The 26,665-nt window shown below is 45.9% G+C and overlaps 1 protein-coding gene and 1 long non-coding RNA gene across 5 annotated transcripts in view; one reads left to right on the top strand and one right to left on the bottom strand.

Moving 5' to 3' along the window:
• Nucleotides 1-946: 946 nt before the first annotated feature.
• On the bottom strand, nt 947-25,933 carry LOC103556044 (uncharacterized). The gene is made up of 5 exons (XR_011538251.1): nt 25,811-25,933; nt 10,625-10,725; nt 10,335-10,473; nt 8,402-8,538; nt 947-3,349 (listed from the first exon to the last, which is right to left on the bottom strand). It is a non-coding gene; the product is annotated as an uncharacterized lncRNA (long non-coding RNA).
• CCDC149 (coiled-coil domain containing 149) overlaps nt 25,284-26,665 on the top strand; it is a 100,384-nt gene continuing 99,002 nt past the window's right edge. Inside the window, exon 1 of one of the 4 annotated variants that reach the window (XM_070613057.1) lies at nt 25,284-25,682. In XM_070613057.1, coding sequence (XP_070469158.1) covers nt 25,635-25,682 — 48 coding nt within the window. In that variant the 5' untranslated portion in view covers nt 25,284-25,634. The remainder of the gene's footprint in view (nt 25,683-26,665) is intronic. The other 3 variants (XM_070613058.1, XM_070613055.1, XM_070613056.1) reach the window with 3 other exon arrangements.

Raw genomic sequence — 26,665 nt, forward strand, 5'->3', positions numbered from 1 at the left:
AACACTGTGATATATAAATGGCCACAAAACCGAAATAAAAAGAAAACATATTAAATACAGTCACTATGGCAGGTGCATTTGGGCTGCGAAATGTATTTGGTTGGATAAATTGTTATCAGCTAGGCTTTCCCTTCTTCTCTTCCTTTTTAAGCCACCATAAAAACCCAGAGTAAGTTACCATGAAAAGCTATAATAATGCTAATTTTGTTCCCATTTCCTGGCTTTTTCCACTAGACTTGAGGCTCTTTAATATGACTTTAAAATTTTTTCCCATTAATAATACCCTTTCTCTTGGGCTCTGCTCTTTTGAAGTTGTATTATTATTTCCCTCTATGACTGACTGCAGCATATTTACTGTTTAAAATCAGCTCCTAATGCATGAAAGCAAATTCCCAAGGGCCACGTTGCCCACCCTCAAGTTTAAAAGCTTCCAAAAATGAGTGAAGAGGCATCACCCTGAATGGAAACGTTCGGGGCAGCTTGCCCTGAACCTTCCTTGGGAACAGGCAGATCTGGAGCACGCAGTGCATCTCAATGAGGAGGCGTGCGTCTGATCTGTCACTCGCTGCCTGCAGTCCTGGTAACCACCCAGGCACCAGCGGTCGCCACACGTGTGATAATGGCCCACTGTGGGCAGCAATTTCCTGCACACGCCTGCTCCTGGCCCCTTCCCCGCCTCCCCAGCAGGGGAACAGCTGCTTTTTCTCCAGAAGGGGTCCCCAAGGATATACAGATGCTGAGCTGGGGTGTTGAGGGCATCCGAGTCCTTGAAGGCTGGGTTGGAGAAACACGGGGAGCATCAACTCAGAAGTGAGAAATATGTCAACTCCCCGTGGCAGCTTTGGCCTGGTGCTGCTCATCAGAGGCCCTGAAGAACCATTACACGTGCCTCAGACCCACCCCCAAACTGGGAAACAAGTTTGTTACCTTAATACACACATCTTACTTGGTGGAAAAAATCTGTTTATTGAATAAATGAGTGAATGTGTAAATGAAAAATAAAGGAACGATTCACATTAAGCCTCATCACAACTCTAAGAGGTAAACACTATCATTATCCCCATTTTATACATGAGAAAACTAAGGATTGAAGAGGGTAAGCTTTTGCCGAGATCACAAAGCTGGCTCTTGACAGAGCTAAGATTTAAATCTTTGTCTTATTCCAAAGTCTGGGATTCTCCACTTCCCCTCCAACCTTGGGCTCATGCCCATTGGCCAAATTCTCACCTCCAAGTCCCCTGGATTCAGGGACCATATTTTCTTTTTAAAGATTGGCACCTGAGCTAACATCTGTTGCCAATCCTCTTTTGTTTTCTTCTCCCCAAAGCCCCCTGCTACATAGTTGTATATTCTAGCTGTAGGTCCTGGTTCTGCTGTGGAGGATGCCACTTCAGCATGGCCGGATGAGCGGTAGTAGGTCTGTGTCCAGGATCCGAACCGACGAAACTCTGGGCCACCAAAGCGGAGCGTGTGAACCCAACCACTCGGCCATGAGGCCAGCTCCTCAGGGACCATTTTGAATTACTTTTACAATTTGGCCACCAGTAAACGAAAATTAGTAAAGTGGCATGGAGTCATAATAACTACCATTTATGTAGCACTTACACTTCTCCAGGCACTGTTCTAAGTGCTCTGTGTATACTAATTAATTAGATTTTCACCACCCTTCTATGAAGTAGGGTTAGAATCCGCCTTTACAGAGGAGGAAACTGAAGACAAATAGATGACTTGTCAGCGAGCAGTGAAGACTGGATTCAGAGCTGGGCAGTTTGGCTCCGGAGTTCGTGCTTGCAAGCGTTTCGCTGTCATCTGTGATTGAGGTAGGGGCTCTTACGTGTTCCCTCTGCCCCCTCATGGGACTGAGGACGTCAGGGCCATCCCAGCCTCTTCCCCTCAGGATGTACAATCTCCATTGTCACCTTCCCAGGTGGGGAGAACCCCGGGACAGGAATGGTCCTGACATGCAGACAGTGCCTTCAGCTGTGCACCTCTGGCATGAGCCTGGCTCTCTGATCCTTGGCACAACCATTGACTCTGTCGCCCATCCTTCTGTTCACAACCACCTCTGCTGGCCCCTCTATGGACCTGCAGGTTTCTAAAGCAACCATCCACCCAAGCCAAGAGCCCTGAGAAGTCTGTGCCCAAATCCCTGAGAGCATCTTGGAGGAAAGACCCCATCTGTCTCACCCTTCTACCTACCGCCCTCTTCCCTCAGAGGGAGTTGGGTCCTATCTGCACGATTTCCTGTTCCTTCTTAGAGGTGGCGCCTCTCTTCCAGCTCAGGGGTTGACAGAGCCAGAGCCCCCTGTCATGGTTTCAGTGCAGCCAAAAAGGAGAACTGTCTACAGGGCCCTTGCCCCCAGGCTCTGGATCTTTAGTATTCGGTTTGTGTGTTTACAGAATGTGTGAGGGCCCCTTGAGACCAGGAATCACATCCTGGTTGTCTCTTCACCTCAGAACCTAGCACAGAATCTGACTCACTGAGGTGTCCTATTGATGATTGTTGAATGAGTGAATAAACGACTTTAGGAGCTCAGTATATTTCAATTACATTGAATGAGGGAGGGCCCCCTACCTCTCTCCAGTGATGACTTGGAAAGAAACAGCTAGGCAGTTTCTTCCTGCACAAGACAAGGCTCCCTTAGGCCCACGGGGGCGGAGCACATGCATGCAGGGCTATGATGCCTGCCCCAGCTACAATCAGAGCACCTCCTCTCTCGGCTGTATTACCTGGAAGTTTCTGCATGCGTTAGTCTCAGCATGAAAGAGACATCACATTTCCATGGGGTAATTGAGGAGAATTTAAAGAAGAGGTTATTTACAGAGGTACGGGTAGGGTTAAAGGAAACACACAAGGGATTATGAAGCTCTTGAGATGAACAACAGCAATTGCTCCCAATGTCTGAAAGGATAAGGTTGGGAGATGGTTCTGGAACCCAGAGGGAGAGAAAGGGAGGTGGAGCTGAAGGAGAGGGACACCAGCAGGAACACGGCCACCTGGCGAGGAGGGAGCTGGGGGAACAAATACATTGACCCTCCTCTTTTTCCATCCCTCAATCTCCCGCTGGCTCCTCCTGCTGGCTGAACCTGAGTGGAAGCAAGGTGGTCTGACGATGTATTCCTCAGCATCCCAGGGCTCAGGGCAGGGTGAAGAAGAGGGGTGTCTTAGTCCACACAAGCTGCTATAACAAAAATACCCCTAGATGGAGTGGGTTACACAGCAAACATCTATTTTTCACAGTTCTGGAGGCTGGGAGTCTAAGATCAAGTTGCCTGCAGATTCAGTATCTGGTGAGGGCCCAGTTCCTGGTTCACAGAGGGCTGTCTTCTCACTGTGTCTTCACGTGGCCTAAGGGAAACAAGAGAGTTCTCTGGGGTCTCTTTTATAAGGACACTAATCCCATTTGTGAGGGCTCCACTCTCATGACCTGAACACCTCACAAAGGCCCCACCTCCAAACACTATCATATTGGGGATTAGGTCTCACTATATGAATCTTGGGGGATCACGAACATTTGGTCTCTAGCAGCTGGAGTGTGGATCTGGAGGAGCAAATCAAACATTCTTCCTAGTAAGATAAATTCATTGATAAAAAGCCTCCTACTGTGAAAAAGACAACACAAAACAGAACTTTGAAAACCGTTACTCTGACCCATCGCCCTTATTTCCCAAGTGAGAAAGTGGAGGTGTAAAATAGGGTTTTGAATTAATCCAGATTGCAAACCTAGAAGCCTAGCTACCTGATTGCAAATCCTTAATTTGTCCTCAAGGATATCCTTCTAGCTTTTTCTGGTGGACATACTTGAGTCACATGCTTCTCTAAGCATTGGTGTTCGCAACCACTTGCTGATTTCTCCTGATGGGTCTCTTAAATCACCCGCTGTAACCCACTGCCTGGCCTCTCCATTGCCTCTGAATTTACAGTTCCAGTTAAAGTCACGTTCATGAACGGGGAGGGAACGAATGGCTCTGCCCATCCCTTCAAGCCCCCAAATTGATTTGGCACTCGAAGTCACTGTTATATTTTATACTGAGTCTTCTGAATCAGTTCATTGAATTTTAGCTGTAGCTATATAAAACCCTCTCCAGTGAAATTATTTGGCCATATTGCGGATGGTTCTGCCATGATCTATCAATGCCACTAACTATCAGCAATAAAAAAAAAAAAATCTCCTTCTTCTCTTTTCATTGTAATGAGTTTTCTAAACTTGGATTGAACCTTAGAAGGCACTTTCCTGGCTTTTTAATTTTTAAAAGGTAGCATTTTCTGTTTTTCTAGGAAATACGCAAGATGGGCGGTGGCAAATTTTGAAGATTTCCTATGCTGTAGAAAGGTTGTTGCGGAGATTCAGGAAAGCTTGGCTTGGGGTTTCTGGAAGGAAAAGATGGGCATAGGGAAGGCTCAGGGAGTCCAGTTTGACTTAGATATCTGTGATTTAGTGCAGGTCAGAAGGATGGAGTTTGTCAAGCAAAGAGCAGGTGTGAAAATCCGGCTGGGATTATTTCAGTGCATTAGTACGTTGGTAAAGCGGGAAAAATGGCATAATGTATCCAATGGTCGCAAAAATATATATTATTGTTCTGCACAGGAACCTGATTTCCAGGTCAGGTAGGAAGCTATGGAAGCAGACTTTAGAAGAGCATTACAAAGTGGCTTAGGTGGAAGAAGCAGACAGCGTCACGAAGAGAAAACAATTCACAGTTCAGGAAGGAAAAGCTATGAGTACCTACAAATACTTAGACACCACAAATAACTGTGTATTAAAAACCTGTCTTAAACTCTAGGGGTGCATCTGGAGTTAACATAAATGAGATTTTTAAGGCAAATCTTTAGGCTAATGTTGAAGCTGGAGTTAATATTGATTTGCCCAATAGGCTGGCAGAGAGGAACTCCCACCCCTTGTTATGACAAAGTGGCCATACTCACTAGTCCTGTGGTCTTTAGAGACTACCATTGAATAGATATGTTCCGTCCTCAGGGGAAAGTCCTTTAGTTAATCAACATTTTATCCTCTCACTATTTGTACAATGGAATATACGATGGCATTTTAAACAATGGAAAGTCAAGCAAAAAGATTTTTTAAAAACCTTTAGAAAGCCCTCTCCCTTTGTTGCAACATTTGCAGTACTTCTGTAATTAGGGGAGAAAAATCCCACAAGATATTTTAATGGAAAAAATGTTATATTTGAATGACAGAAAACTTGAGGTAAAAAATTAAGTCCTCATTCCTCTACAACCCTGCTAAGTGTAGACCACTTCAAGGACTCATATGAAGACAACAGATAGTCTGTATTCCTTTAGGTTCTTTGGTTGCAAGCAACAGAAACTGACTTGATAATTTAACGAAAAGGGTTTACTGAAGGATAGTGGGGGCTCACAGAATCTCCAAGAGGCTTGAGAACTGACTTAAATAAAAAGGGCAGGATTTGTCTGGAGGGGTAGGCAACCAAGCCATGAGACCCACGTCATAGCAATATCTGATCACAGCCCTGGGAAGAGTAAATACTGTGGCTTTGTGTCTGCATCTCCTGCTTACAATTCACAGTGCAAGAAGGAAGTATGATTGGCCAAGCATGGGTCACGTGTCCACCTCTGACTCTATTAGGTCAGGGATGAAAAAGGGCCCAGCTTCAGAGTAAGGTCTCCTGAAACGACCATTTCAGTGGCAATTCCCCCAAAGCATTATGAGATGCTTTGAGGCAAACTCAAAACAGCACACATCCACTACAGAACTCAAAAGAAAAAAGGAACCAGGTTAGAACTTCCCTTTTCTCAAAAATATTTTATCACCTAAATTCTTCTGTATCTTCCATGGGAAAGTACTTAGCGTTTTTCCCTAGAACAGTAATTCTCGAGTTGTGGTCCCCAGACCAACAGCATCAGCACCATTTGGTGTATTAGTTTCCCAGGGCTGCCATAACAAATTACCATCAACTGAGGTGGCTTAAAAACCAGAAATTTATTCTCTCACTGTTCTGGAGGCTAGAAGTCTGAAATCAAGGTTGTAGCAAGAACATGCCCCTTCTGAAGGCTCTAAGGAAGAGTCCTTCCTTGTCTCTTCCCAGTTTCTGGTGGTTGCTGGCAGTCCTTGGTGTTCCCTGGCTGGTAGATGCATCACTCCAGTCTCTGCCTCCATCATCACATGGGCTTCTCCCTGTGTGTCTCTGTGTCTATTTTCCTTTTCTTATAAGGACACCAGTCATATTGGATTTAGGGCTTACCCCAATCTGGGCTGCTGTTGTGACTTGCTTTGACCAATAATGCAGAAGAGGTGGCAGTGTGCTGGTTCCAAGATTAGCCTCTAAGAGGCCAGGAAGCTTCCATTTTTGTTTTCTCAGGGTTCGGGGCGGGGTGGGAGGGGCAGCTGCCATGCTGTAAAGAAGATCAAGCTAGACTCTTGAATGACGAGACACCATGGAGAGAGAGAGAGAGAAAGACACATGGAAGAGCACTGAGATACCAAACCTATGAATGAATTCTTGGACCTTTCTGCTTAGTCCAGTGCCAACTAAATGTGGCCAAGTGATTGACTGATTGACCCCAGCTGACACTACATGACACTACATGGAACAGAGAAACCAGCCAGCTGAGCACTGCCCAAATTTCTGACCCACAGAATTGTGAAAAATAATGTCATTGTTTAAAGTCACTAAATTTGGGGATGGTTTGTTACCATGCAATAGATGACTGAAATACTTGCTAATTCCTCATTTTGTGCTACAGATTGAGTGTGTCCTCCCAAAATTCATACGTTGAAACCTATTCCGCAGTGTGGTGATATTAGGAGGTAGGGCCTTTGGGAAGTGGTTAGGTCATGAGGGCAGAGCCTTCATGAATGAGATTAGTGCCCTTATAAAAGAGATCCCAGAGAGCTCTCTTGTTCCCCTTCTGCCATGTGAGGACACAGCAAGAAGACAGCTGTCTATGAACTGGAAGTGGGCCCTCACCAGACACTGAATCTGCCAGCCCCTTGATCTTGGACTTCCCAACCTCCAGAACTGTGAGAAATAAATTTCTGTTGTTTATAAACTGCCCATCTACAGTATTTTGTTATAGCATATTTTTATGGTATTTTGTTATAGTAGCCTGAACAGACTAAGAGACTGTTTATTTTTCTTCATAGCAATTATCTCAGTAAGAAATTATACAATTATTAGTTTATCTGTGGACTGTTTATCATCCATCTCTCCCTCTAGAATATAAACTCTATGAAGAAAAGGACTTTGTCTTGTTCACCACAGCATTCCCAGTGCTTAGAACCATCCCTAGCCTAATTTAGGACTCAATAATATTTGTTGAATAAATTAAAATACCAAGAACTCTAACTGATATATGAACCTTACTTTTCTACAAAAGTCCCATCCATCTTCATGGAAACATTTTCCTTTATATCCCAACATCCGTTTACATTTGCCTTTTAAATCAGAGATCCCTATCAGGTTACTAGGAAAACCTTAGGCATTTATTTTTAACCCAGAAAATACTTTGGGTCAAGATCTGCAGTGCATTCTCAGATGACTTGGGCATTATCACCATTCACTGGATAGTGCAGGCAATCCTGTGGGCAGGTTAACGACAAAGTACCACTTAGTCCCTTGTCATCTCAGGATAGACTTCTTGTGCCACCCAGACCCTCCCATTTAAATACATACAAGTCCCCACTTTTAGGATAGAACGTCCAAGCAAGGGCTGATGGCTCCTTTTTAATTCCTGAGATCCACCAATTTTCCCATCAGGGCAACACAAGAACAGCCCCCTCTTTGTTAGTCATCGAAGAAGATCATTTTCTAGTATTTTTCCTCCCTGACTCACTGGTCCTCACCGTGCATCAGACATAGGACACCGCCACATTGGGGAATGCCTTCCTCTGAAATAGGTTCGCTGTGACTTCTTTCACGCCTGGTTGGAACACAGAGTCCTAATTAGAGCGAGGCTCCTCTCTCAGATCAGTGCTCTGATGGTTCTAAATTGGTTCACACCATCCCCTTTCTTCCTAAATGATCAGGATCTTTGCCTTTCTTATTGTAGACACATGAGATTGACCACCGGGTCCCTGACACTGCCCTCTGACTAACGTTTTCCCTGGTGTTTTCAGGTATGCTGCCCCATACATTTCATTTTGGGAGCCACACTGCTAGGTTGTAATGTAATTTTTCTAAATTTAGCCTGTAGAAGGAGGCTCACGGCCAGGGGAAGGGGATGATAGCTTACCAGGAATCCACATTTAAGCAAAAGGAAGTCGTCCCTGGGGATCTGGATTTATTTACAGAGTTTGGGGACTCAAATGAAGACGAAATAGACTTAGCAGCCACGCTTCCCTGCTGCAATTTAACAGCCTCTTAAGCACAAAATCAAACACAATATAAATAAAGTGGTTCAAGTCTTTCCTGAGTGTCTTACCTTAACTTCTGCCGCCTTCTGTCTTTCTGTCCCCTAGATGTCCCCAAAGACCCCCTTCCATCTTCTTGAAGACCTGTAGCTTTTTAAGGAGAAACAATGGCATCTTCTGAAATGCTTCCTGAGACCTCGGGAGCAATCTGGCAATGCAGAAGGTGGCATTACTCCAAGAGCAGGTCTGTTGAAGATCTTGATTAAAAAAGATACCAATTGTGCGCAGCATCTTTTAGGAAACCTGTTATGTGCCTAAGCCTGTACTTGGCATTATGGGAAATAAAGAAATGAATCAATTTTATATCTTACTCTCTGCTACTAAGTAAGTTAAAAAGACAAGTCATGATATAATAGAGCAGCTCAGAGCATGCACTATGGAAGTAAACTGGCTGTGCTAGAATCCTGCTAACATTTAACCTTTCTGTGCCTCAGCTTCCTCATCTATAAGTTGGAGACAATAAAAGTAGCTACCTCATAGGGTTATTATGGGGATTTAAGTGAGTTAATAAACATAAACAGGAGAGAGACTGACATGCAGCAAGTGATTTCTATTTTCTATTTTATATAGTTATGGGTATTAATATATATGTGTATATATTTATATATATATATTCACACAATGTAGAAAATATCTATTACAAGGGAGGGGCGCATACAGTGCTATCAGAATTCAAAGGCAGGGGACATTGTTTGTAGCTGGAGGGAACCTGGGAGGCTTCCTGGAAGAGTGGCAAAGACAATCATGCTCACCAACTGTTATATTTGCTTCGCCTACTTCTCAACTCTGTTGTCAGGGTCACACGACAAGTTCTGGCCAATGGGATATGTGTGAAAGTGCTGGGCTTATTTGGTCTCCCAACTCCTGCTGCAGTGAATGAGACAGCCTCCCATCCCAGATGTTGCAGCTACAAATGGTAGAAAGGCCATCAGCCTGGTACCTGAGTGTTGGTGTGGAGTAGAGACACCTCCTCTAACCCAAACACACACATACAACCCCACAATAGATATGTATCATGAGCAAAACATAAACCCTTCATATGCGAGGCCATTGGGACTTAAAGCTTCATTTGTCACTGTAGGGTAACCTAATCTATCTTGACTAAGGTTATAAATATAATATTATATATACATTATATAATATATAAATGTGTATATATATGATGCTGGTGGTAAAACAGCCCAAGAAAAAGAATGGAAGTAGGGCAACATATAGTATATTGGACAAATATTTGTTTGACTGGAAAAAGAAAAACTAGAGTCGGATCATGGAGGGCCTTAAATTCTAAAGAGTTTAGACTTCAATCCATAGGGCAACAGGGAACCATTAGGTATGCTTCCCGGGATAATTACACCAAGCAGGTAGCACCAGTGGAAGCTCTCTGAAGAGCAAGAGGCTTTTATGAAGTCCAGTAGTTTCGGTGGTCCCTGCTTGAGCCAGAGGGTCCCTCCCTTCCTCAAACAGCTCAGAACACTAGAATTTTGCTCTGTAAGTCAATACCAAGAAGAATTGGGTTTTATGATCTCTAAGACAGAAATTTCTCCCCATAATCCCTAACCCATCTCCGTAGACTCTCTCTGTCCAGAGCAGCAGGCACCCTCTCTGCGTTTGTTGTTGAAGCTAGAACAAAGTCTCAGGATGACAGCTTCCAGGAAGAGCCACCAAAACTTCCATGCTTCCCTTCACTGAGCTGAGGGAGAGCGCTCCTGGAAATGGAATGGCCTTTAAATACTTCTACAACCGAAATTAAAACTTAAAAAGGAACACACTTGTGCCCAAAGTGGAAAAGAATCAATTGCATAAGAAAACCAAGAATCAAGACTTCTGCACTTTTTTTCCAGAAATGCTAAATCTGATTATATTTGTCAAGATAATCCTAACTATTATAACAAATAAACCCAAAACTATGTAATGACTCAAACATGGTAGACATTTATTTCTTACACAAAATCCTAAAATAGTGTTTCTGATTGGTAGCTGGCTTCTCTCCATGTGATAATTCAAGGACCCAGGCTCCTTCTGTCTTGTGGCTTTGTCATCTTCTAGATGTGATTTCCAAGGTCAGCATGCTAATCTTGATCAACTGACAGAAGGGGAAAGAGAAGGGAGGGTCATGCCTGGAGGGGTGATGGGCCAGGTCTTAAAGTGGTACGCATCACTTCTGCTCACTTTCCATTGGCCAGAACTCAGTTACAGAGTCTCCTCTAACTCCAGAATAGGCAAATGTTATTTACCTGTGTGTCCAGGAAGGAGAGGAAAGATGTTCGGGGAACAATAGCCAGCTCTGCCACACCTGGAGTTGTTCTCCTAAAGCACCTTTCCTTTCGATATACGTCTATGAAAAGAATGAGTTAGTAAACTTGTAGTTTCTTATTCTTTCAACAAATACTTATTGAGCACCTACTCTATTCAAAGCACTTGCTTGGTGGCTGGGGCATGAGGGATGCAGAGAAGAACGCAGCAGAAAGTCTCTTTCGAGGAGTTCATAATCTAGTAGAAGGATAAAACTCTATATTAGCCAGAAAATGACAAAAGCTCCAAGAGAGGTTCAGATGAGGCTTTGGGGAAGTTCAGAAGAAGCGGTAGATGGAGGATTCTGTGATGGGAGCGGGGTGTTGTAGGCAAAACATAAGCAGAGGCACAGAGGTAGGTAACCAAGGAGTCTTTACGGCAGGAAGTCAGAGGTTCAATTCGACTGGAGGGAGGCGTGTAAGAAGAGGAGAGATCAAGTTTAAGCTGGAAAAGTGTGTTGGTGTCCAGTGCCCCTAAACCCTCACTAATCAAATATGACGATGTGTGTTTCTGAGAGAGGATATTCAGTCACCTGTCCCCACGGTTTCTATTTTTTCCCCACTTATTTTTCATGAAGCTGGTACCTGGTTCTCTTTCCACTTCAGATAATTATAAAGATGATTATGGAAATGATAGTGGTGGTGTTGCTAATGATTAGGAGAGAGAAGAGATTTTGTACAATTTCCTAATCTACCCAGAAATCTTTCTGTCTCACTCTGAGAAGAATCCTTGAGATCATCATTCATGACGCCGTGAACAAATTTCCGCTCCCTGGGAGGCCACAGGAGAAAAAGCACAGTGGAGTAGTGACTGCTTCTGAGAATGAGCAGAGCAGGGCCGCTTGACAATCAGTTTGGCAAACACGGGAGTCACAAAGCAGCACATTTAGGCCAGCACTAAATGGGACCAAACATCTTCACCAGGCTGTGGGACTGAAAGCCACTGGTGTCGAGACTGGTTTTCTCCATCCTCAGCCTTTCAAAAAAGTACCAGTGGATAAGAGCTAGGGCACTATGTTAATAAGGGTGCTTATTCTTCATTTAAATTAGGCAGACAGGCCAGCTAAGTGCATGACACTGTAGCAACCTGGTAGATAATGTTTAGCAATAAATCAAGATCATTTCAGTTGACTACAGATATCACCTACAAAAAGCTGTGTGCTGCCCAGCCCGTCATGTGGAGTGCAACCTGCTCCTCTTGTTCTTTGCCTTCCTTCCTTCCCTTCTGGATTCATTTCAGCTCCTCGACACATTAGGGAGTGACCAGAAAACACCTCAACTCTGTGAAGACCATGCCACATCCGTATCATGGATGTTGTGGGCTGCCACAACAAAGTACTGCAAACCTGGTGGCTGAAACAAGCAATTTATGCTCTCACAGTTTTGGAAGAGAATTGAAAGTAGAAGGAACAATAATTGCAAAGGCTCTGAGGTGAGAGGATACCTGGCCAGCGTGATGAGAGTAGAGAAAGAAAAAGAGCAGTGGGAGCTGACATGAGTCCTGGATCACCTTGTAATGGTCAAGGTCACACATTGGTAGTGGTTAGAAATCAGCGAGGTCATTAAGAAAGTGAGAGAAATACAGGGGGTCAATGCTGTGTCTTCGTCTTTTACACACACCATCCACTCTGTTGGGATTCCTACACATCCTTCAATCCATCTTGCACCCACTTCCCCTGATTCCGCTCCTCCTCCTCCTCTTCCACCATGTCCTCCTTCCTGGGTACCTGCTCCATCTACAAACAGTGCTAATCTTGACCTCTCTTATGCCAAACCATCCACGTACGTATCTCTAGAAAAGCACCTGGCATGTTGCTTTGGACGCAGTAAGAACTGAGTGGTGTTTTCCTCCTTTATCTCTTAAAATCCTTACCACAACTTTAGAGATTTTCACTGCAAATCAAATTTGAACTGAGTTTTCAGAGAAGACCTAGTTTATGTGCAAAGACATAAAGATGTAATAGAATCTTTCGAAGAGCTCTCTTGCTAATGCTAAATCGTAGTGAACAATGTATTTCCTGACATTTCAGATTCCCAGACCAGAGATAGAACGTGATAGAAGGAGGGAAAAGGGGTGAGCAGTTTTACAAAGTTTCTCTGGTCTCATCCTTCTTCCAAACTGTATCTTTATTCATGGGGCAAAAGGAAGGAATTCGCGTAGAGTAAAATAGATTTCACTCATGTGCACAGACGTGTGTGCCCTGACTGTTGTCTGAGCCAAGTCCTAGCAATAGAAAATACACCTGTTCTGTAAAGGATCTAAGGAGCTCTAGGGCGATACAGGAAAGGTGGTGTAAGCATGTGTGTTTGAGTGAGTGTGTGTGTGTAGAGAGGGAGAGAGAATGAGAGAGACATGGGCTGAGTCTGTGTATGAGGGGTGGTGGATCAAGTTAATACACGGAAGTTTAATAGGCATTTGACTGCTTAGCCAAATATAGAATTAGTCCCTAGAGAACGACATCGTTATATGGGAGGGGGGTTGTTTGTAAGTGGAACACTTCAGGGAGGAGAAGTATTCAGCACCTGCTTTAATCAACCTTACAACTATTTTTATGAAGATTTACACTTATAGTAGTTTGAGCAGTTTTCTCGAGTTCCTTCCCTTGGCTTGTAGTTTGGAATTTTTCCATGTTTTTGGACGCAAATAAATGCAGCTGTTTGCTCTGTGAGAGCTATGGAAAACATATATTTATGCCGCATTTGTAATATAGAGAATGTTCAATTGAGACTGAATTTGGCTTCTTGCCTTATGTTTCAACTTTTCTTTTTAATAACATAAGGTCCTTCATTCATGCAAATGATGCTATTGACTCATCAGCATGGTATAGCAGAAGAACAGGGGTCTGGGCACAAAAACAACTGAGTTTCAGATCTGCTTTGTCAGTAGTGACCTTCCTGGATGTGGCAGATTATATTTTCCAAAGACGGCCTCAAAAATCTCATATCCCACTCACCCCTTTACAATGTGACCTTGACAATTTCCCATGAGGAAGGCCAATCTATGTCCCCGCCTCCAATCCAAATGGGCTTGGACTTCCTTATAACCAGTGGAATGTGGCAGAAGTGACCATGCATGACTTTTGAGGCTGAGCCATAGAAGGCAATGCAGCTTCTGCCTTGTTCGCCAGAACATTGGTACTAGGAGCCAGGCCACCATGTAAGAAGTCCAACCATCCTGAGGCCGCCATATTGTGAGGAAGCTAGGCAGCATGGGATAGTCATGTTCAGGTGCTCTAGTCCGAAGTCCTTCAAGTTCTCCTAGCCCAGGTGTTAGCCTGATTGAAGAAGCCTTCAAATGATCCACACGCCCAGTCATGCAGTCACTCTCAGTCTTCAAGTATTTCCAGCTGAGGCTCCAGACAGTCCAGAGGCAAGCTATTCCCACTACGTGCTTTCTGAATTCCTGACCCTCATAATCTGTTAGTTAGTATTTTATGCCGCTAAGTTTGGAAGCAAGAGGAATAGAATTGGCAGCAATGGAAACAGAGAATTTGGAATCTGGAAGTAGGGGGCTACTGTAACAAAACACTAAAATACATGGCATTAGTTTTGGGACCCAGTGGCAGGTGGGTTCTGGAAGCCCCTTGTGAGGGCAGTTAGGGTAAGCTGGAAGGGCCTCAAGGAGAGTGTGATGAGAGTTTAAAGGAAATTTAGGAGCATATTATCAGAATCTGAAGGAAAGGAGATTCTTGCTATATAGTGGAAGAATTTCAGCAAATCTGTTCCCCATAATAACGTATAAGATCAAAAATACATCTAGTGAACTTGACTTCCAGGCAGAGTGTTGAGGGTGCCTCCTGACTTCTTCTAGTTGCCGGTAACAAAATGAGAGAGGAGTGAGACAGACTAAAGGAGGAATTCTTACCTTTTCAAGTGTAATTTGGAGACTGTAGAAAGGTCCCAGAACAGTCTTCCCAGCTAGGAAAAGGTCTCAAATTGAGAAGTGGCTTCCGGAAAAATGTAAATCCAAGATGTGGCTGTAGGAGCCAGCCTGGTGGCATAGTGTTAAGTTCGTGCACTCCACTTTGGTGGCACAGGGTTCGCTCGTTTGGATCCTGGGCGTGCACCTACACACCACTCATCAAGCCGCACTGTGGCGGCCTCCCACATAGAAGAACTAGAAGGACTTACAACTAGGATATACAACTATGTACTGGGGCTTTGGGGAGAAGAAAAAAAAGAGGAAGATTGGCAACAGATGTAGCTCAGGGCCAATCTTCCTCACACACACACACAAAAGTCACTTTTATTAAAAAAAAAAAAAGATGTGGCTGTAAGATCCTTTGTCAAATCTCAGATAGGTCTAAGGTGCCACCTCAGAGATTCTTCCAGGAAGATAAAAGGCGTTCTAAGGATCTTCAGCATGTGCCTTGTAGATCCTTTTCATTAAACAGTAAGACTTCTAAGAATCTTAAGTGCATTGTCCCACAAGAGCCACACAAGGGCCAGAGAAAGAGAAGGGCCTGACCCAAAGTGATTTCTAAGTGTGGTTTTGTCTAATAGAGTGGATTATATATTGATACACAGTAAAAAACAAAGGTTTTTTTTTTTTTTTTAAAAGAACGATGTCAGCTTTGACTGAAAGGAGCAGAGATAGTATAAAATGAAAAGTGGTTTTTTGACCCCCAATCTTTTAAGGACAAGAAGCTGTCTGAAAAGCCTATTCAACTGCATGCACGAGTCATTTCTTAGGGAAAAGGAAGGATAACTCAGAGGGTAGAACCAAGAACCACAAAGGAAAACTCCCACAGAGTAGGACTGAGTCCCACTGTGCCCCAGTTTCAGAGGTGCTATGGACCTGTGACCACTGATTCCTTCTGTTTTCCCTAATTTGGAAGGGGAATGTGGACAACAGCTATTCTACGCTTGTCCTACTGCTGTAGGATGTTCGTACGGGGACAGATATCTTTTTATCATGTCTTTAGTTCATTGATGTACAGATCAAGAGGAATGGTAATTAAGGAGATTGACCCAAAAAACTATATCTGAGGAGTTTCATCCACACTTGGACCTGATTTAAATGATGGGATTCTGGACTTACAACTGATGCCGTTATGGGATGAGACTGTGTGTGTCTTGGGAGAAAGGTGATTCATTTTGAATGTACAATGGGTATTGTGGCCAGTACGTGTGCCCACTGTGGCGGATTGTATTTTCCAAAGGTGACAGCAACAATTTCTCCCAGCCCAGAAGCTCCTCTGAAATGTAACCTTGATACTCCTCTTATCAAGAGGTGGAAACTGGACAAGTTTTTGACTCACTCACGACCAAAAAAAAAGTAGAGAAAATGATGTTGAATGACTTCCAAGGATAGATCATAAAAGGCAAAGTAGTTTCACCATTGGACTAGTCATTCTTGCAACTCCACGGCACCGTGGGAGAAATTCAGCACTCTGAGGCTGCCAGTCATGAGGAAGAACAGCCACGTGGAGAGACCACATGTAGTCCTTCTGGTCAACAGTCTTAGTCTTGGAGTCCTCCCAGACCAGGAATCAGACATGCAAAAGAATGAGCCTTTGGATGATTCCAGCCCCTGCCATCGAGTCATTCTGCCTTTTAGTCTCTCCAGCTGAGACCCCCATGCATCATGGAGAACAAGCTGGCCCTCCTGTGCCCCTTATGAATTCCTGAACATAGAATCCATAAACATAAGGGCATGATTTACAACAGTAAGTGTGGGATGGCTTGTCATGTAGCAATGGTAACTAGGTCCCTGGACCTCATTTTGTTTTCACATTTGTAGGATGAAGAATTTGGTCTACATGACTTCCAACATGCTTTTTGGGTTACAAACACTTGAAAATCTGATCTCATCACTTCCTGTCTTAAAAGCCTTTGGGTTAGATGGCTGGCTGTTCCCCTTACCCCCAAATCTGTTTTCTTCCTTCTGGGCACATGGCCACCCAGCTAGAGAGTACATTTCCCAGCCTCCTTTGCAGTGGTATGTGGCCATATGACTAAGTTCTCACTAAGGGAATATGAGTGGAAGGGACAGATGCCACTTCTCTCTCACTTGCTTAGAGGGAAATTGCTAACCCTGGACTTTTTTTCCCTTCTCACAGAAGAAACACGCTTGACCCAGCAACCCAGCTTCAAGAACCATAGCATGTGAGGAACCGAGGGCTCTGAATGGCCTTAGGGAGCAGGGCTGTCCTGCCAGCCTGTCATGTGAAGGAGCAATTAAATTCTTTCCTATTCAAACCACTGCATATTTGGGTCTCTGTTACTGAAACTTTGCTTTAATCCTAACACACTCTTCAAAGGCTCCCAGTGCTTGTGTGATAAATTCCAACTTCCTTAACGTGGCTAAGGCTCTGGTCCTCCCTCCAGCCGGATCTCCTGTCACTTTCTTCCCTACTCTCCGGGCTCGGGTTAAGCTGGTCTTCAAGAAGTTCATTCATCTCACACAGTTCTCTCTGCCTGGGGGCACTTGTTCTCAGCCCATCCTCTTGCCTAGCTAACTTTTACACATCTTTCAGGTCTTGCTTTAAATGACACAATTTGGATTTGCTATTATATGCTCTCAGCATCCCTGTATCTTTCTTTCATAGCACTTATCACCTTGCTAATTAAATAATCATTTGCATAACTGTGTGATATCTGCTTCATGGGAACACTGTAGATATCATGGGGACAAGGATTGTGTCCTTCTTGTTTCCTTCTCTACCTAGAATCTAAATGGTGCCTGGCACATAGTAGGTATTCAAAGAGTTTTTGTTGAATGTTGTTGAATGAGCTTGTCAAATAGCTACCCCAGGTTTGCAGTTGGGGCTTGTGGCCATACAAGTAAGCAAAAGATGAACCTGCCCATATGGGTGTCAACCTACAACCTTGGCTTCATAGTTACTATGCTCACAAATCAGCTGGGCTCACTCCACCAGGCTGTGGGCCTCCTGAGTTTGTTCCTTATAGGCCATCTTGAGTGTCATCAGGGACACTTCTGATAATAGAATCTCTCTCTTTAAAAAATTGGTTTATGGATGAAAAAGTCCCAAGTATATAGGATGCTGAGTTTAGCAGAATCTGTATGTAAATTGGTATTTTGCTGGTGATCAATCTTGTGCTAAAACTGGAAAATCAATAAAAAAAAGAAAATCTAAGGGGAAAAATAAGTTGTAGACATTTTTGGTCCAATGAGTTTCCAAGGCCGAGGACACTGCATCGGAGACCAAGGTTACTGTCTGATTCAAAGGAGTGTGCAAGAAAACCAGACGACCATCTCACACACACAGAACAGAGCGGAAACTCCCAGTGAGAGAAAAGTTCCAAAGGCAAAGCTTCCTATAGCACTGCCTGGGAAAGGCCTTCGCAGTATCTTCTCGAGACTAAGCAAGGATTCGTCACACATGAACAGCAGTCCCAGCAACTCTCGAGCTGCAGAGTTCACTGAACTGCTAAAGGGACAAGAGCTGACCTCATGTGCCAGGCAGTGAGTGCAGTGAGATTTAGGACATTGAAGTAGCGTGAAAAAGAATAAAAATGAGTAAAAAACACCTCATCTCAGAGCCTTCAACTAGGTACCAAAATGGATTGGCACAATAGAAAGATATGGATTGCATGGAGGAAGGGCAAGTGGTGCTGAGTCAGCACCAATCCAAACCACTTGTGATGGAAGAAAGAGAGAAAGCCTTGGGAATGGCTAACCATTTGCTGGGGGCCTAGGAGGGCTCTACACTGGTAACTTTCTCCAGATAATTCACACAGATGCCTAAATTAACTTTGTCATTAATGGGGGAAGTCTCATCGAAAAGAAAATAGCTGTCATGGGTTAGATTGTGTCCCCCTCTCCAAGTTCATATGTTGAAATCCTAACCCCCAGTACCTCAGAATGTAACCTTATTTGGAAATAAGGTCACTGAAGATGTAATTAGCTAAGGTGAGGTCATACTGGAGTAGGGTGGGCCCCTCGTCCAATAGGACTGGTCTCCTTAGGAAAAGGAGAAATTTGGACACAGAGACAGACACGCATAGAAGGAAGACAAGGTGAGGAGGCACAGGGAGAAGACGTCCATCTGCCAGCCAAGGAGAGAGGCCTGGAACACATCCTTCCCTCTTAGCCCTCAGAAGGAACCAACACAGCCGATTCTGATTTCACACTTCCAGCCTCCGGAACCATGAGACAAGAAATTTCTGTTGTTAAAACCAACCAGTCTGTGGTCCTTTGTCACAGCAGCCCTGACAACTGATACAGTACCAAGCACAATAGCAGAATGCATGGAGCTCTGAGTCAGCTTAGTCCTGGATCCACCCCTTACTAGCTGTGTGACTTTGGTCAAGTCATTTAAAAACTCTAAAATTCGCAGCTTCCTTTTCTCTCAAATGCAGATAATCAGGAGTGATATTCAAAATATTTAACTGCCCATAAGGTACATTGCAGAGGTTGCCAATTCCACAGGTAGCCACAAGAGAGTGACTCCAGGCATATTAGTTTTTGAAGATGCATAGTTCATTCCTGGTTCCTGAAAAGGTTGACTGTACGACACATCATAGTTGAAGAGGACAATTCTAGAATGATCTCTCCATGTTTCTGCAGTGTCCAGCTGCATGGGGAACTCTGCAACTAGACTAAGAGCCTCAAGGACAGAGGTCTGGGTCTTAGCCTGGTTGTCATCCCCACAGCCTAGCTCAGCATGTAGGAAAAGCTCAAGAAATGTTTGTTGAGTCATAAATGATCCTGCATGTTAGAAGAAACCTTCCTAAGACTCTTTTATATCACCTTAAGATTATTTTTCTTGTCTCATGGGAACAAATAGGGTTAATAAATGGCAACCACTATGTCATATGTGGGCACATAAGGGGCATACATATGCCTCTTTCCCCAAAGGTAAGCTACTCGATGCAATAAGCAGGGACATGCTAACCTCATAAATACACTTGTTGACAGTCTCTCTTTAGAAATTATGCTTACTTGCCATGTTGTGTTTCTGTTAGAGGACAAAGAGAAATTTGCCCTTTGGTGACTGAATGAGGTCAAAGCGTTATAATCGGAGTCACCAAGGGCTGAAAATTTCTGCCCCACGGATGTAACAAAAGTGAGCAGACGACTGTCATCCTTTGAAACATTTGCTCGAGGACGCCCACAAACCACGCTGCGGGCTGCAGTCAAACATCTCTTTGTCTGCCCCCAGACCAGGTGAGCCACAGCAGCTAGGGGCACACAACAGTTTGGACATTGCAAGGAATCGCAGCTTTGGTAGAAAGCAAGAATATTTGTCTCTAACGGGAATGAAGCGAGAGTATAACCCATTGTTCTGGCTTTGTCTCTTAGAGTCTTGAATCTCCTGTCTCACTCCAACTGCAGGTGGCAGAGTAAGCCCTGGCCCAGAGAGGCTATTCCCAAATTGTGAAAGGTTCTCTTTGTTGTCACGGCCACGGCCAGGCTGGGGAGGCGGCACATTATTAGATGAATGCCATGACCTGGTATGAGGAGCGAAGATAAAAATCGACATCCAGTGTCCTGAAGGACAGGCTAATGGACAATAAATATTTTACCAGCTCCCGCCATTTATATGGAATGCCACCTTTTCACCTTCTCTAGCAATTGTTTTCTTCCCCCCCACCAAGTCCTATTAGTCTTTCATTGTGCAGAAGGAAAAACAACATTTCTGTCACTTCAATAGCGAATTCTGTGCACACAGTAGGTCCTCGACAAGGTTAATTCTCTTTTTTCTCCACTTTCATTGAAATAACCCTGCCTTTCTCTACTGGATAAAAACTGTCCCCCCAACCCTAAGACAAAAATCAGACAGGAGGACAATGTAGGTGATCCTGTTTTAAACTTTCATCAGACTTTTTTTTTTTAATAAGCCTTCCAGAGAGACAGGGTCAGTCCCTCTCTTGGCCTGCAGGAGAGGCCAGTGGCCCCCAAGTCAAATGTTTCTATTTTCAGCTCCCCAAGTCCAGAGAGCTGTAACCTCTGTCTCACTGAGGGCCACGCAGCCAACCCGCCAGCCGCAAGGGCCTGCAGCCTCTCTGCATTTACATTTCCATAAATTTACATCAAATTTGTGCTGAATCATATCCCCCCCATGCAGAAGAAATGAAATACATTATCAATAAGTACAACAAATTTGAATAATCTGAGAGCGGAGTGACTTCCCCCGACTCTTTTCCATTTAACTCCTTCCTTGGGCCACAGTCTCTCTCTGCTCCCCAGCCAGACCAGATTGGATTTTCCCCGAACTACCCGTGCCCAAGGGTTTCCCCTCTTGTCTCACGGTTCTTGATTTTCTGACCTCCCATCAGGAGCCCCAGGCCCTGTATCTCCTCTGTGTCTCCTTTCCTTCCTCGCCTCGTCCAGTTCATCGACCTTTCCTGCTGACATCTCGGCCCCCTTCTTGCAACCCTTCCATCAGTTGAAGGAGCTGCCCCTCTGCCTCCTCGCCCCCAGTCCCTGCCCCACAACGTCCCAGCCAATCACGCCGATGCCCGCACATCCTCAGGATGGCAATTGCGTCCCTGAACTGTCAGGCCGTCATCAGCCCTACTCAGTCATGTTGAGCACCTCCACAGAGGTTCAGCGGGGAGTGGAACTCCCTTCTACCCCCTGCTGCCCAGCTGATTGGCAGCCAGTGGGGTTTGGGGGGAGCAGCCAGCAATTGATTGTTTGCTGCTGGGCAGGGAGGGCTCAGTGGCGGCAGAGAGAGGGCCCAGGAGCTGAGGTGGCTAAGAGACAGGATGTTCTGAGTCAGGAACCCGGCCAGAATCCCCTGGTGTCTGGCTGCTGATCCTGGTAGGGAAATGACGGACAAGACCCGTTGCAGAGATCACCGGGTAGGGGGAAGAGAGGAGGCTTATATTTTACAGAACTGAGGTAGTGGCTCAGGGGACCTCAGGTCTCAGGGCTCTGCAGGAGACCAGACCTCAGTGCCCACTGGGACCTGCAGCTACCTGCCCCTGGATGAGATCAAGAACAGAGGAAGGCATGTAGCCACCAGCCCATGGGGCTCCTGACAGGACCTGTCAAAATGGCCCTCCCGTGACAAGAGCAAGAATTGGGAACCTTGGCTCATATAGAGCTAATTAAAAAAAAAAATAAAAGATACAGATAGATAGATAGATCTCACTATAAATCACAGTCGCTATGAATCATTTTCTTCCAAGGCTCATCAGACTGGATTTCTTAATTCAGGCAGGAGAAAAGCGACCGGGAGAGGAATGGCCATGAACATTGCCCCAACCGTATAGTTCAGAGAAAAACGGGGCTAAAAATCTCTCCTGGAGATTGGCTTACTTTCCTTACATGAGAACTCTGACAGTTTTGCTTGGGCAGCCAGAACGGGAACAGAAAATACTGTCTGGAGAAGTTGTATCAAAAGCTTTAGAGGGCTTTCCCGAGTGTCTGGGGCTGTTGGGACTCGGCCAAAGTCCTCTTGCAAGTCAGCAGAGAACCTGTGACGAGAGGCTTGGGTTTCTAAGAAAAAGTTCAAGTCATTCTTTCTTTCCCAATCTCTCCAGAGACTTTACGTTTTGCTTTGTTTTTATCAGTATCCACTGGCTCAATTTCTTAGATTAAGCTATTTTGGAGTTTCCACATCTAAAACCCTCTCAAACTTTCCAAAGTGAAAAGTGTCTACGCACTTTCTTCTAACACTATATGTGCATAAAAATAAATAAATAAAAATGGCCCTGGGGCTATGAATATATGTGGAAAAATTGGGTCCCTGGAGATTTTTCAGAGAGCTGAGGGGATGTGAAAACAGGCTAAAGCCAGCGTTTCAATACTTAGTACCAGGATGACAAACCTAAAACAAGGGCACCTGGTTTTAAATTGGTCCCGTGCAAATGGACTGTTGGATATAGCATTTAATGCACTGCTTCCATCAGAGGCAAGGAAAGTTGGGGAGTGGTTTTATTTTTTTCTTTGAGAAAAAGTTAGCTGCAATATAATTAGCTTTATTTTTGTCAGCCTGGGCTGCTGTTGATGAGGTGTCTAGAGGCCTTCTGGTATAGGTGCCTAAAAGCTTAAACTGCATTTAATTATTATTATTACTCAATGTCAGGCTACATAAATGAAGAGATAAAAAAGCATTGCTTGCAGCTATATTGCCTTGGTTTGTGATTTCATCACATCTCATATTCGAGCAGGCACTTGGGATGTGAAATCTCGAAGAAAAATCCAGGCGACTGGAGATGCTGTTTCAATTGAGTTGGAAGTTTCTCCACACATTGGGGGAGGGCAGAGGCTTTCCCCTCTGATTTCCCTCCTCAATTTTATTTTTATTTATTTAATTTTTGGTGAGGAAGATTGGCCCTGAGCTAAAATCTGTGCCAATCTCCCTCTATTTTGTATGTGGGACACCACCACAGCATGGTTTGAAGAGTGGTGTGTAGGTCCATGCCTGGGGTCACAACCGCGAACCCTGGGCCACTGAAGCACAGTGCATGAACGTAACCACTATACCACCAGGCCCCCTCCCCCCAATTTTATTTTTAAATACCTGAATAGCTGGCTGACTTATTTCAGGGAAGGGAAGCAAATAGGGGAAACGGAGTTACAGAGTTGTCTTAGAGATACATGGTCTCTAAAGTGAAGATTTCTTGGCTCCCAACAGCTTTGTGATTGTCTGACCTATTGCCTGAAATACCAGTGAAGTCTGCAAAGCAGCAGCCGTACAGAAAGCCGCAGCTAAACATGGAAACTGGAAGGGGCAGGCTGCTTTCCCACCTGAATGCCAGTAGAGAGCAAGGTGCAGACCAGGAGGCAGCGGAAGCCAGATGGACTAAGTTATGCTCACTCTTCCTACAGTCTATTTCATCGACAGGTCAGAATGAAACCAGGTGGCTTGCCAGAGGGCAACGTATCGTCAGATAGTACCTTGCTTCGTAGCGAGAGACATCAGGCAGTTAGGAACAAGTGCTTGGTGCTGAGTTAACCCTAGACATTCAGCTCAGGGATGACCTTCTTTCCATCTCCTTGGATTAAAAAAAGAATGGATTAGGTGGCCTAGCGTGGTCAGAAGACCAGAAGCCTTAGATGCATTCTAGCCTCTTCTTTTTCTCTTCTTGTTACCTACAGCATTGGTTTGCAAAACTTTGCTTACAAAAACAAATGGCAAGGTTTGCAAACTCCTCCAGGACAGGGTCCCTGCTCTGCAAGGTTACTGAAAGTCTCCAGGATGAGTAGAGTATTTGTACATAACAGGCACTGAACAAATGTGCTATACACTGGCTCCTTCTCCTAGGGCCTGGTCTTCCGGAATCTGTTGTAGAATCTTCTTTAGATAAGGACCCAACAGGCCCTGCAGCCAGGGGCTGTTGCTTTTTAAGGGCTTCCAGGGAGAGCTCAGGTCATCAGGCTCTTTATCAGTAGTGTCACTATCTATACAGTTACCACTCCAAACCTTAGTGGCTTAAAACAGTTTATTTACTACATGATCTGTGACTCAGCAAATTGGGCAAAGCTCAGCTGGGCAGTTCTTCTGCTGGTCTCAGCTGGGCCCATGAGTGCATCTATGGTCAGCTGGGGGTCAATGGCCTCACTCACATTTGTGGCAGTTGGTTGGTTGTTGGCCACCCATCTTTCATCATCCAGCAAGCTATTCTGGGCTTGTTTCTATGGTGGTGATCACAGGTTCCCAAGAGTGTAAGCAGGGACAAACCTCATTGCACAAGTGCTTTACAAACCTCTTTGTGTAGTACATTTGCAAACATTGCTTTAGCCAAAGCAAGTCACATGCCTGAGCCCAGAGGCAAAGTTACACACAATGGCCAGACGGGGCAAGGAATTATTGACGGACGCCATTTTGCAAGCAATCTACCATGCCAACAAAACAAGGCCAACAACAGAATGCAATATTTTCAACTCCCAGGGGTGATACTTCATTTTCAGGTCTCCAAGATGCTGAAGAGGGTCCCTTGGAGCCAGAAGTCCTAGTTGAGTCTTTATTTCTCCACTTTTCAGGCCTGCATTTCCTCATCTGATAAATGGGGCTAACATCCCTGTCACAGGGTTGATCCAGGATCAACAAGGACTAAAACTAAAAAATAAACGTTCGCTGTGATCCACAACTGTAAAACGGGTTCACAACTTCTCAACCTACCTGCTCATCTCCACCACCGGTGCTTCTCTTGTAGGGAAAGCCCACTATGGGTGGTGGTCCATCAGAGGGTTTTAGGTGGCATGAGAAGACCACCTAGAATAATACGGACTCAGGTGAGAGATCCGCCTGCCCTCTGTAATTCTCAGTCCTTCCTCTGAGAGGAAGTCGCCGTTTCATGCGGAACACCTCTCGACGCACGCGAAGCATCACACTCAGAGCTTTTGGTCCTATTTAGAATTCAATATTTTATTTTCAGTTTTTACATTTGCTTTCTACTTATGACAGCTGATAACTTAAGAAATAAATATAAGCAAACATGAGTAGCTTTGAAAACAATGTTAAATACATAACACGTGGTTCACCCTTTCCTGCGTTCAACAAACGCCTATTTGTAGAGTACCCACTGGGTGCCAGGCCCCGTACCTACCGTGCGTCGGAGAACAAAGCAAATCCTCTGCCCCGCGGGAGGCCAGTCCGGGGGTGGGAGTCGCGAGGCGCGCAAGGGACGGCTGGATTGGGGGATGTGCTCCCGGCAGGGGACGCGCAGGTGCCCGCCTCCCGCCCTGGGGCGCGGTCATCCCGGGTCAGGAGGGACCTGCGGGCGGGGCCCCGAGGTCCCTTCCCCACGAGGCCGGCGTGGGCCGGCGGGGCGGGCGGCTCGGGCCGGGCTGGGGCTACGGCCGGGCGGCCGGGCTCCTCCTCCGCTTCCTCGGCGGAGGCTGACGTGGAGCCAGGAGCGCGGGCGCGGCGCGGCGGCTCGCAGGCGCGGGCCCTCTCGGGGCCGCGCGGGGCCGGTGGCGGCGACGGCGGCGCGGCGGGAGGCGCAGGCGGAGGCGGAGGCGGAGGCGGAGGCGGAGGCGGCGGAGGAGGGCGGCGTCCCCGAGGGCGGCCCGCGCCTGCCGGAGGAGGCCATGACCAGCGACCGCACCGAGAGCGACTGGCAGGGGCTGGTGAGCGAGGTGAGGCCGAGGCGCCGGCCGGCGGGATGCGCCGCGCCCCCGGAGGCCGAGCCGGGGCGGGGACACAGCCGGCGGCCGCGGCGCGCTGCCCCCCGCGCCCCCCGCGCCCCCCGCCAGGTGCGCCGTACCTCCCGACTTCCCGGGCTGCCCGGGCGCCACGTTCTCCCGCGCCATCTGGTGCCAGCCTTTGGGGAGGGGCCTTCCCTCCGGCGCGGGGATCCGGAGGACAAGGAGCCAAGCCCCACCTGCCGTCCTGGTCACCACTGTTTTGCAGCCGAGCGATTGGACGCCCAGGGCTGAAGCGGAAAGGTGGTGCCAGGGGGGAAATCCGGGTCCTGGGGTGACACCCGGGCCAGACGGAATAACCTGCAGCAGAGGTTTGGGTGGGGGAGTCAGAGGTCCTCCGTAGCCGTCATTCATTCACTTATTCAGTTCAATCGACACATGTTTACTGCGGGCCTACTGTGTGTAAGGTGGTGGGCCATTTCTCAAAGGACTGAAACAGGCGCAGAAGTCATTCGAATTGTGGGTGCAGAGAACACCAAGACCCCCAAACTATTTTGTCATAAACCCACCTGAGGTCCACTTTTGCATTCCCCCCCTCCCCACCCCCCCCCCCCCCACCCCCCCCGCCGTGAGAGGGAGTGCTGGTGTCTCCCTTGCTTGTTCTGACTTACCGCCGTTTGCGTTTGCGATGACAGCTACTCATGGTACCTAGCCATGCTGACCATCCCCCAGAAATCCTCCGTTCTCTCCCTCCTGAGAACCATCCCCCATCCCCAAGGCAAACTTGGGGCTTCTTTTTCTTTACTCCTGTGCACACACTGCAGGGTGTATGGTTTATTCGCTTCCTTCCCTTGTGGGGTGTTGGAAGGGAAACCCTGTGCGTCTTTCTCCTTTAGTCATTTTCTGGGCCTTCAGGTCAGTCTGAAAACGGTCCTTATTGTCCAGTATGTGCAAAATCTTGTATCTCTGAAGAAGAA

Source organism: Equus przewalskii, chromosome 3 (assembly GCF_037783145.1).
Source record: "Equus przewalskii isolate Varuska chromosome 3, EquPr2, whole genome shotgun sequence".
Lineage (NCBI taxonomy): Eukaryota > Metazoa > Chordata > Mammalia > Perissodactyla > Equidae > Equus > Equus przewalskii.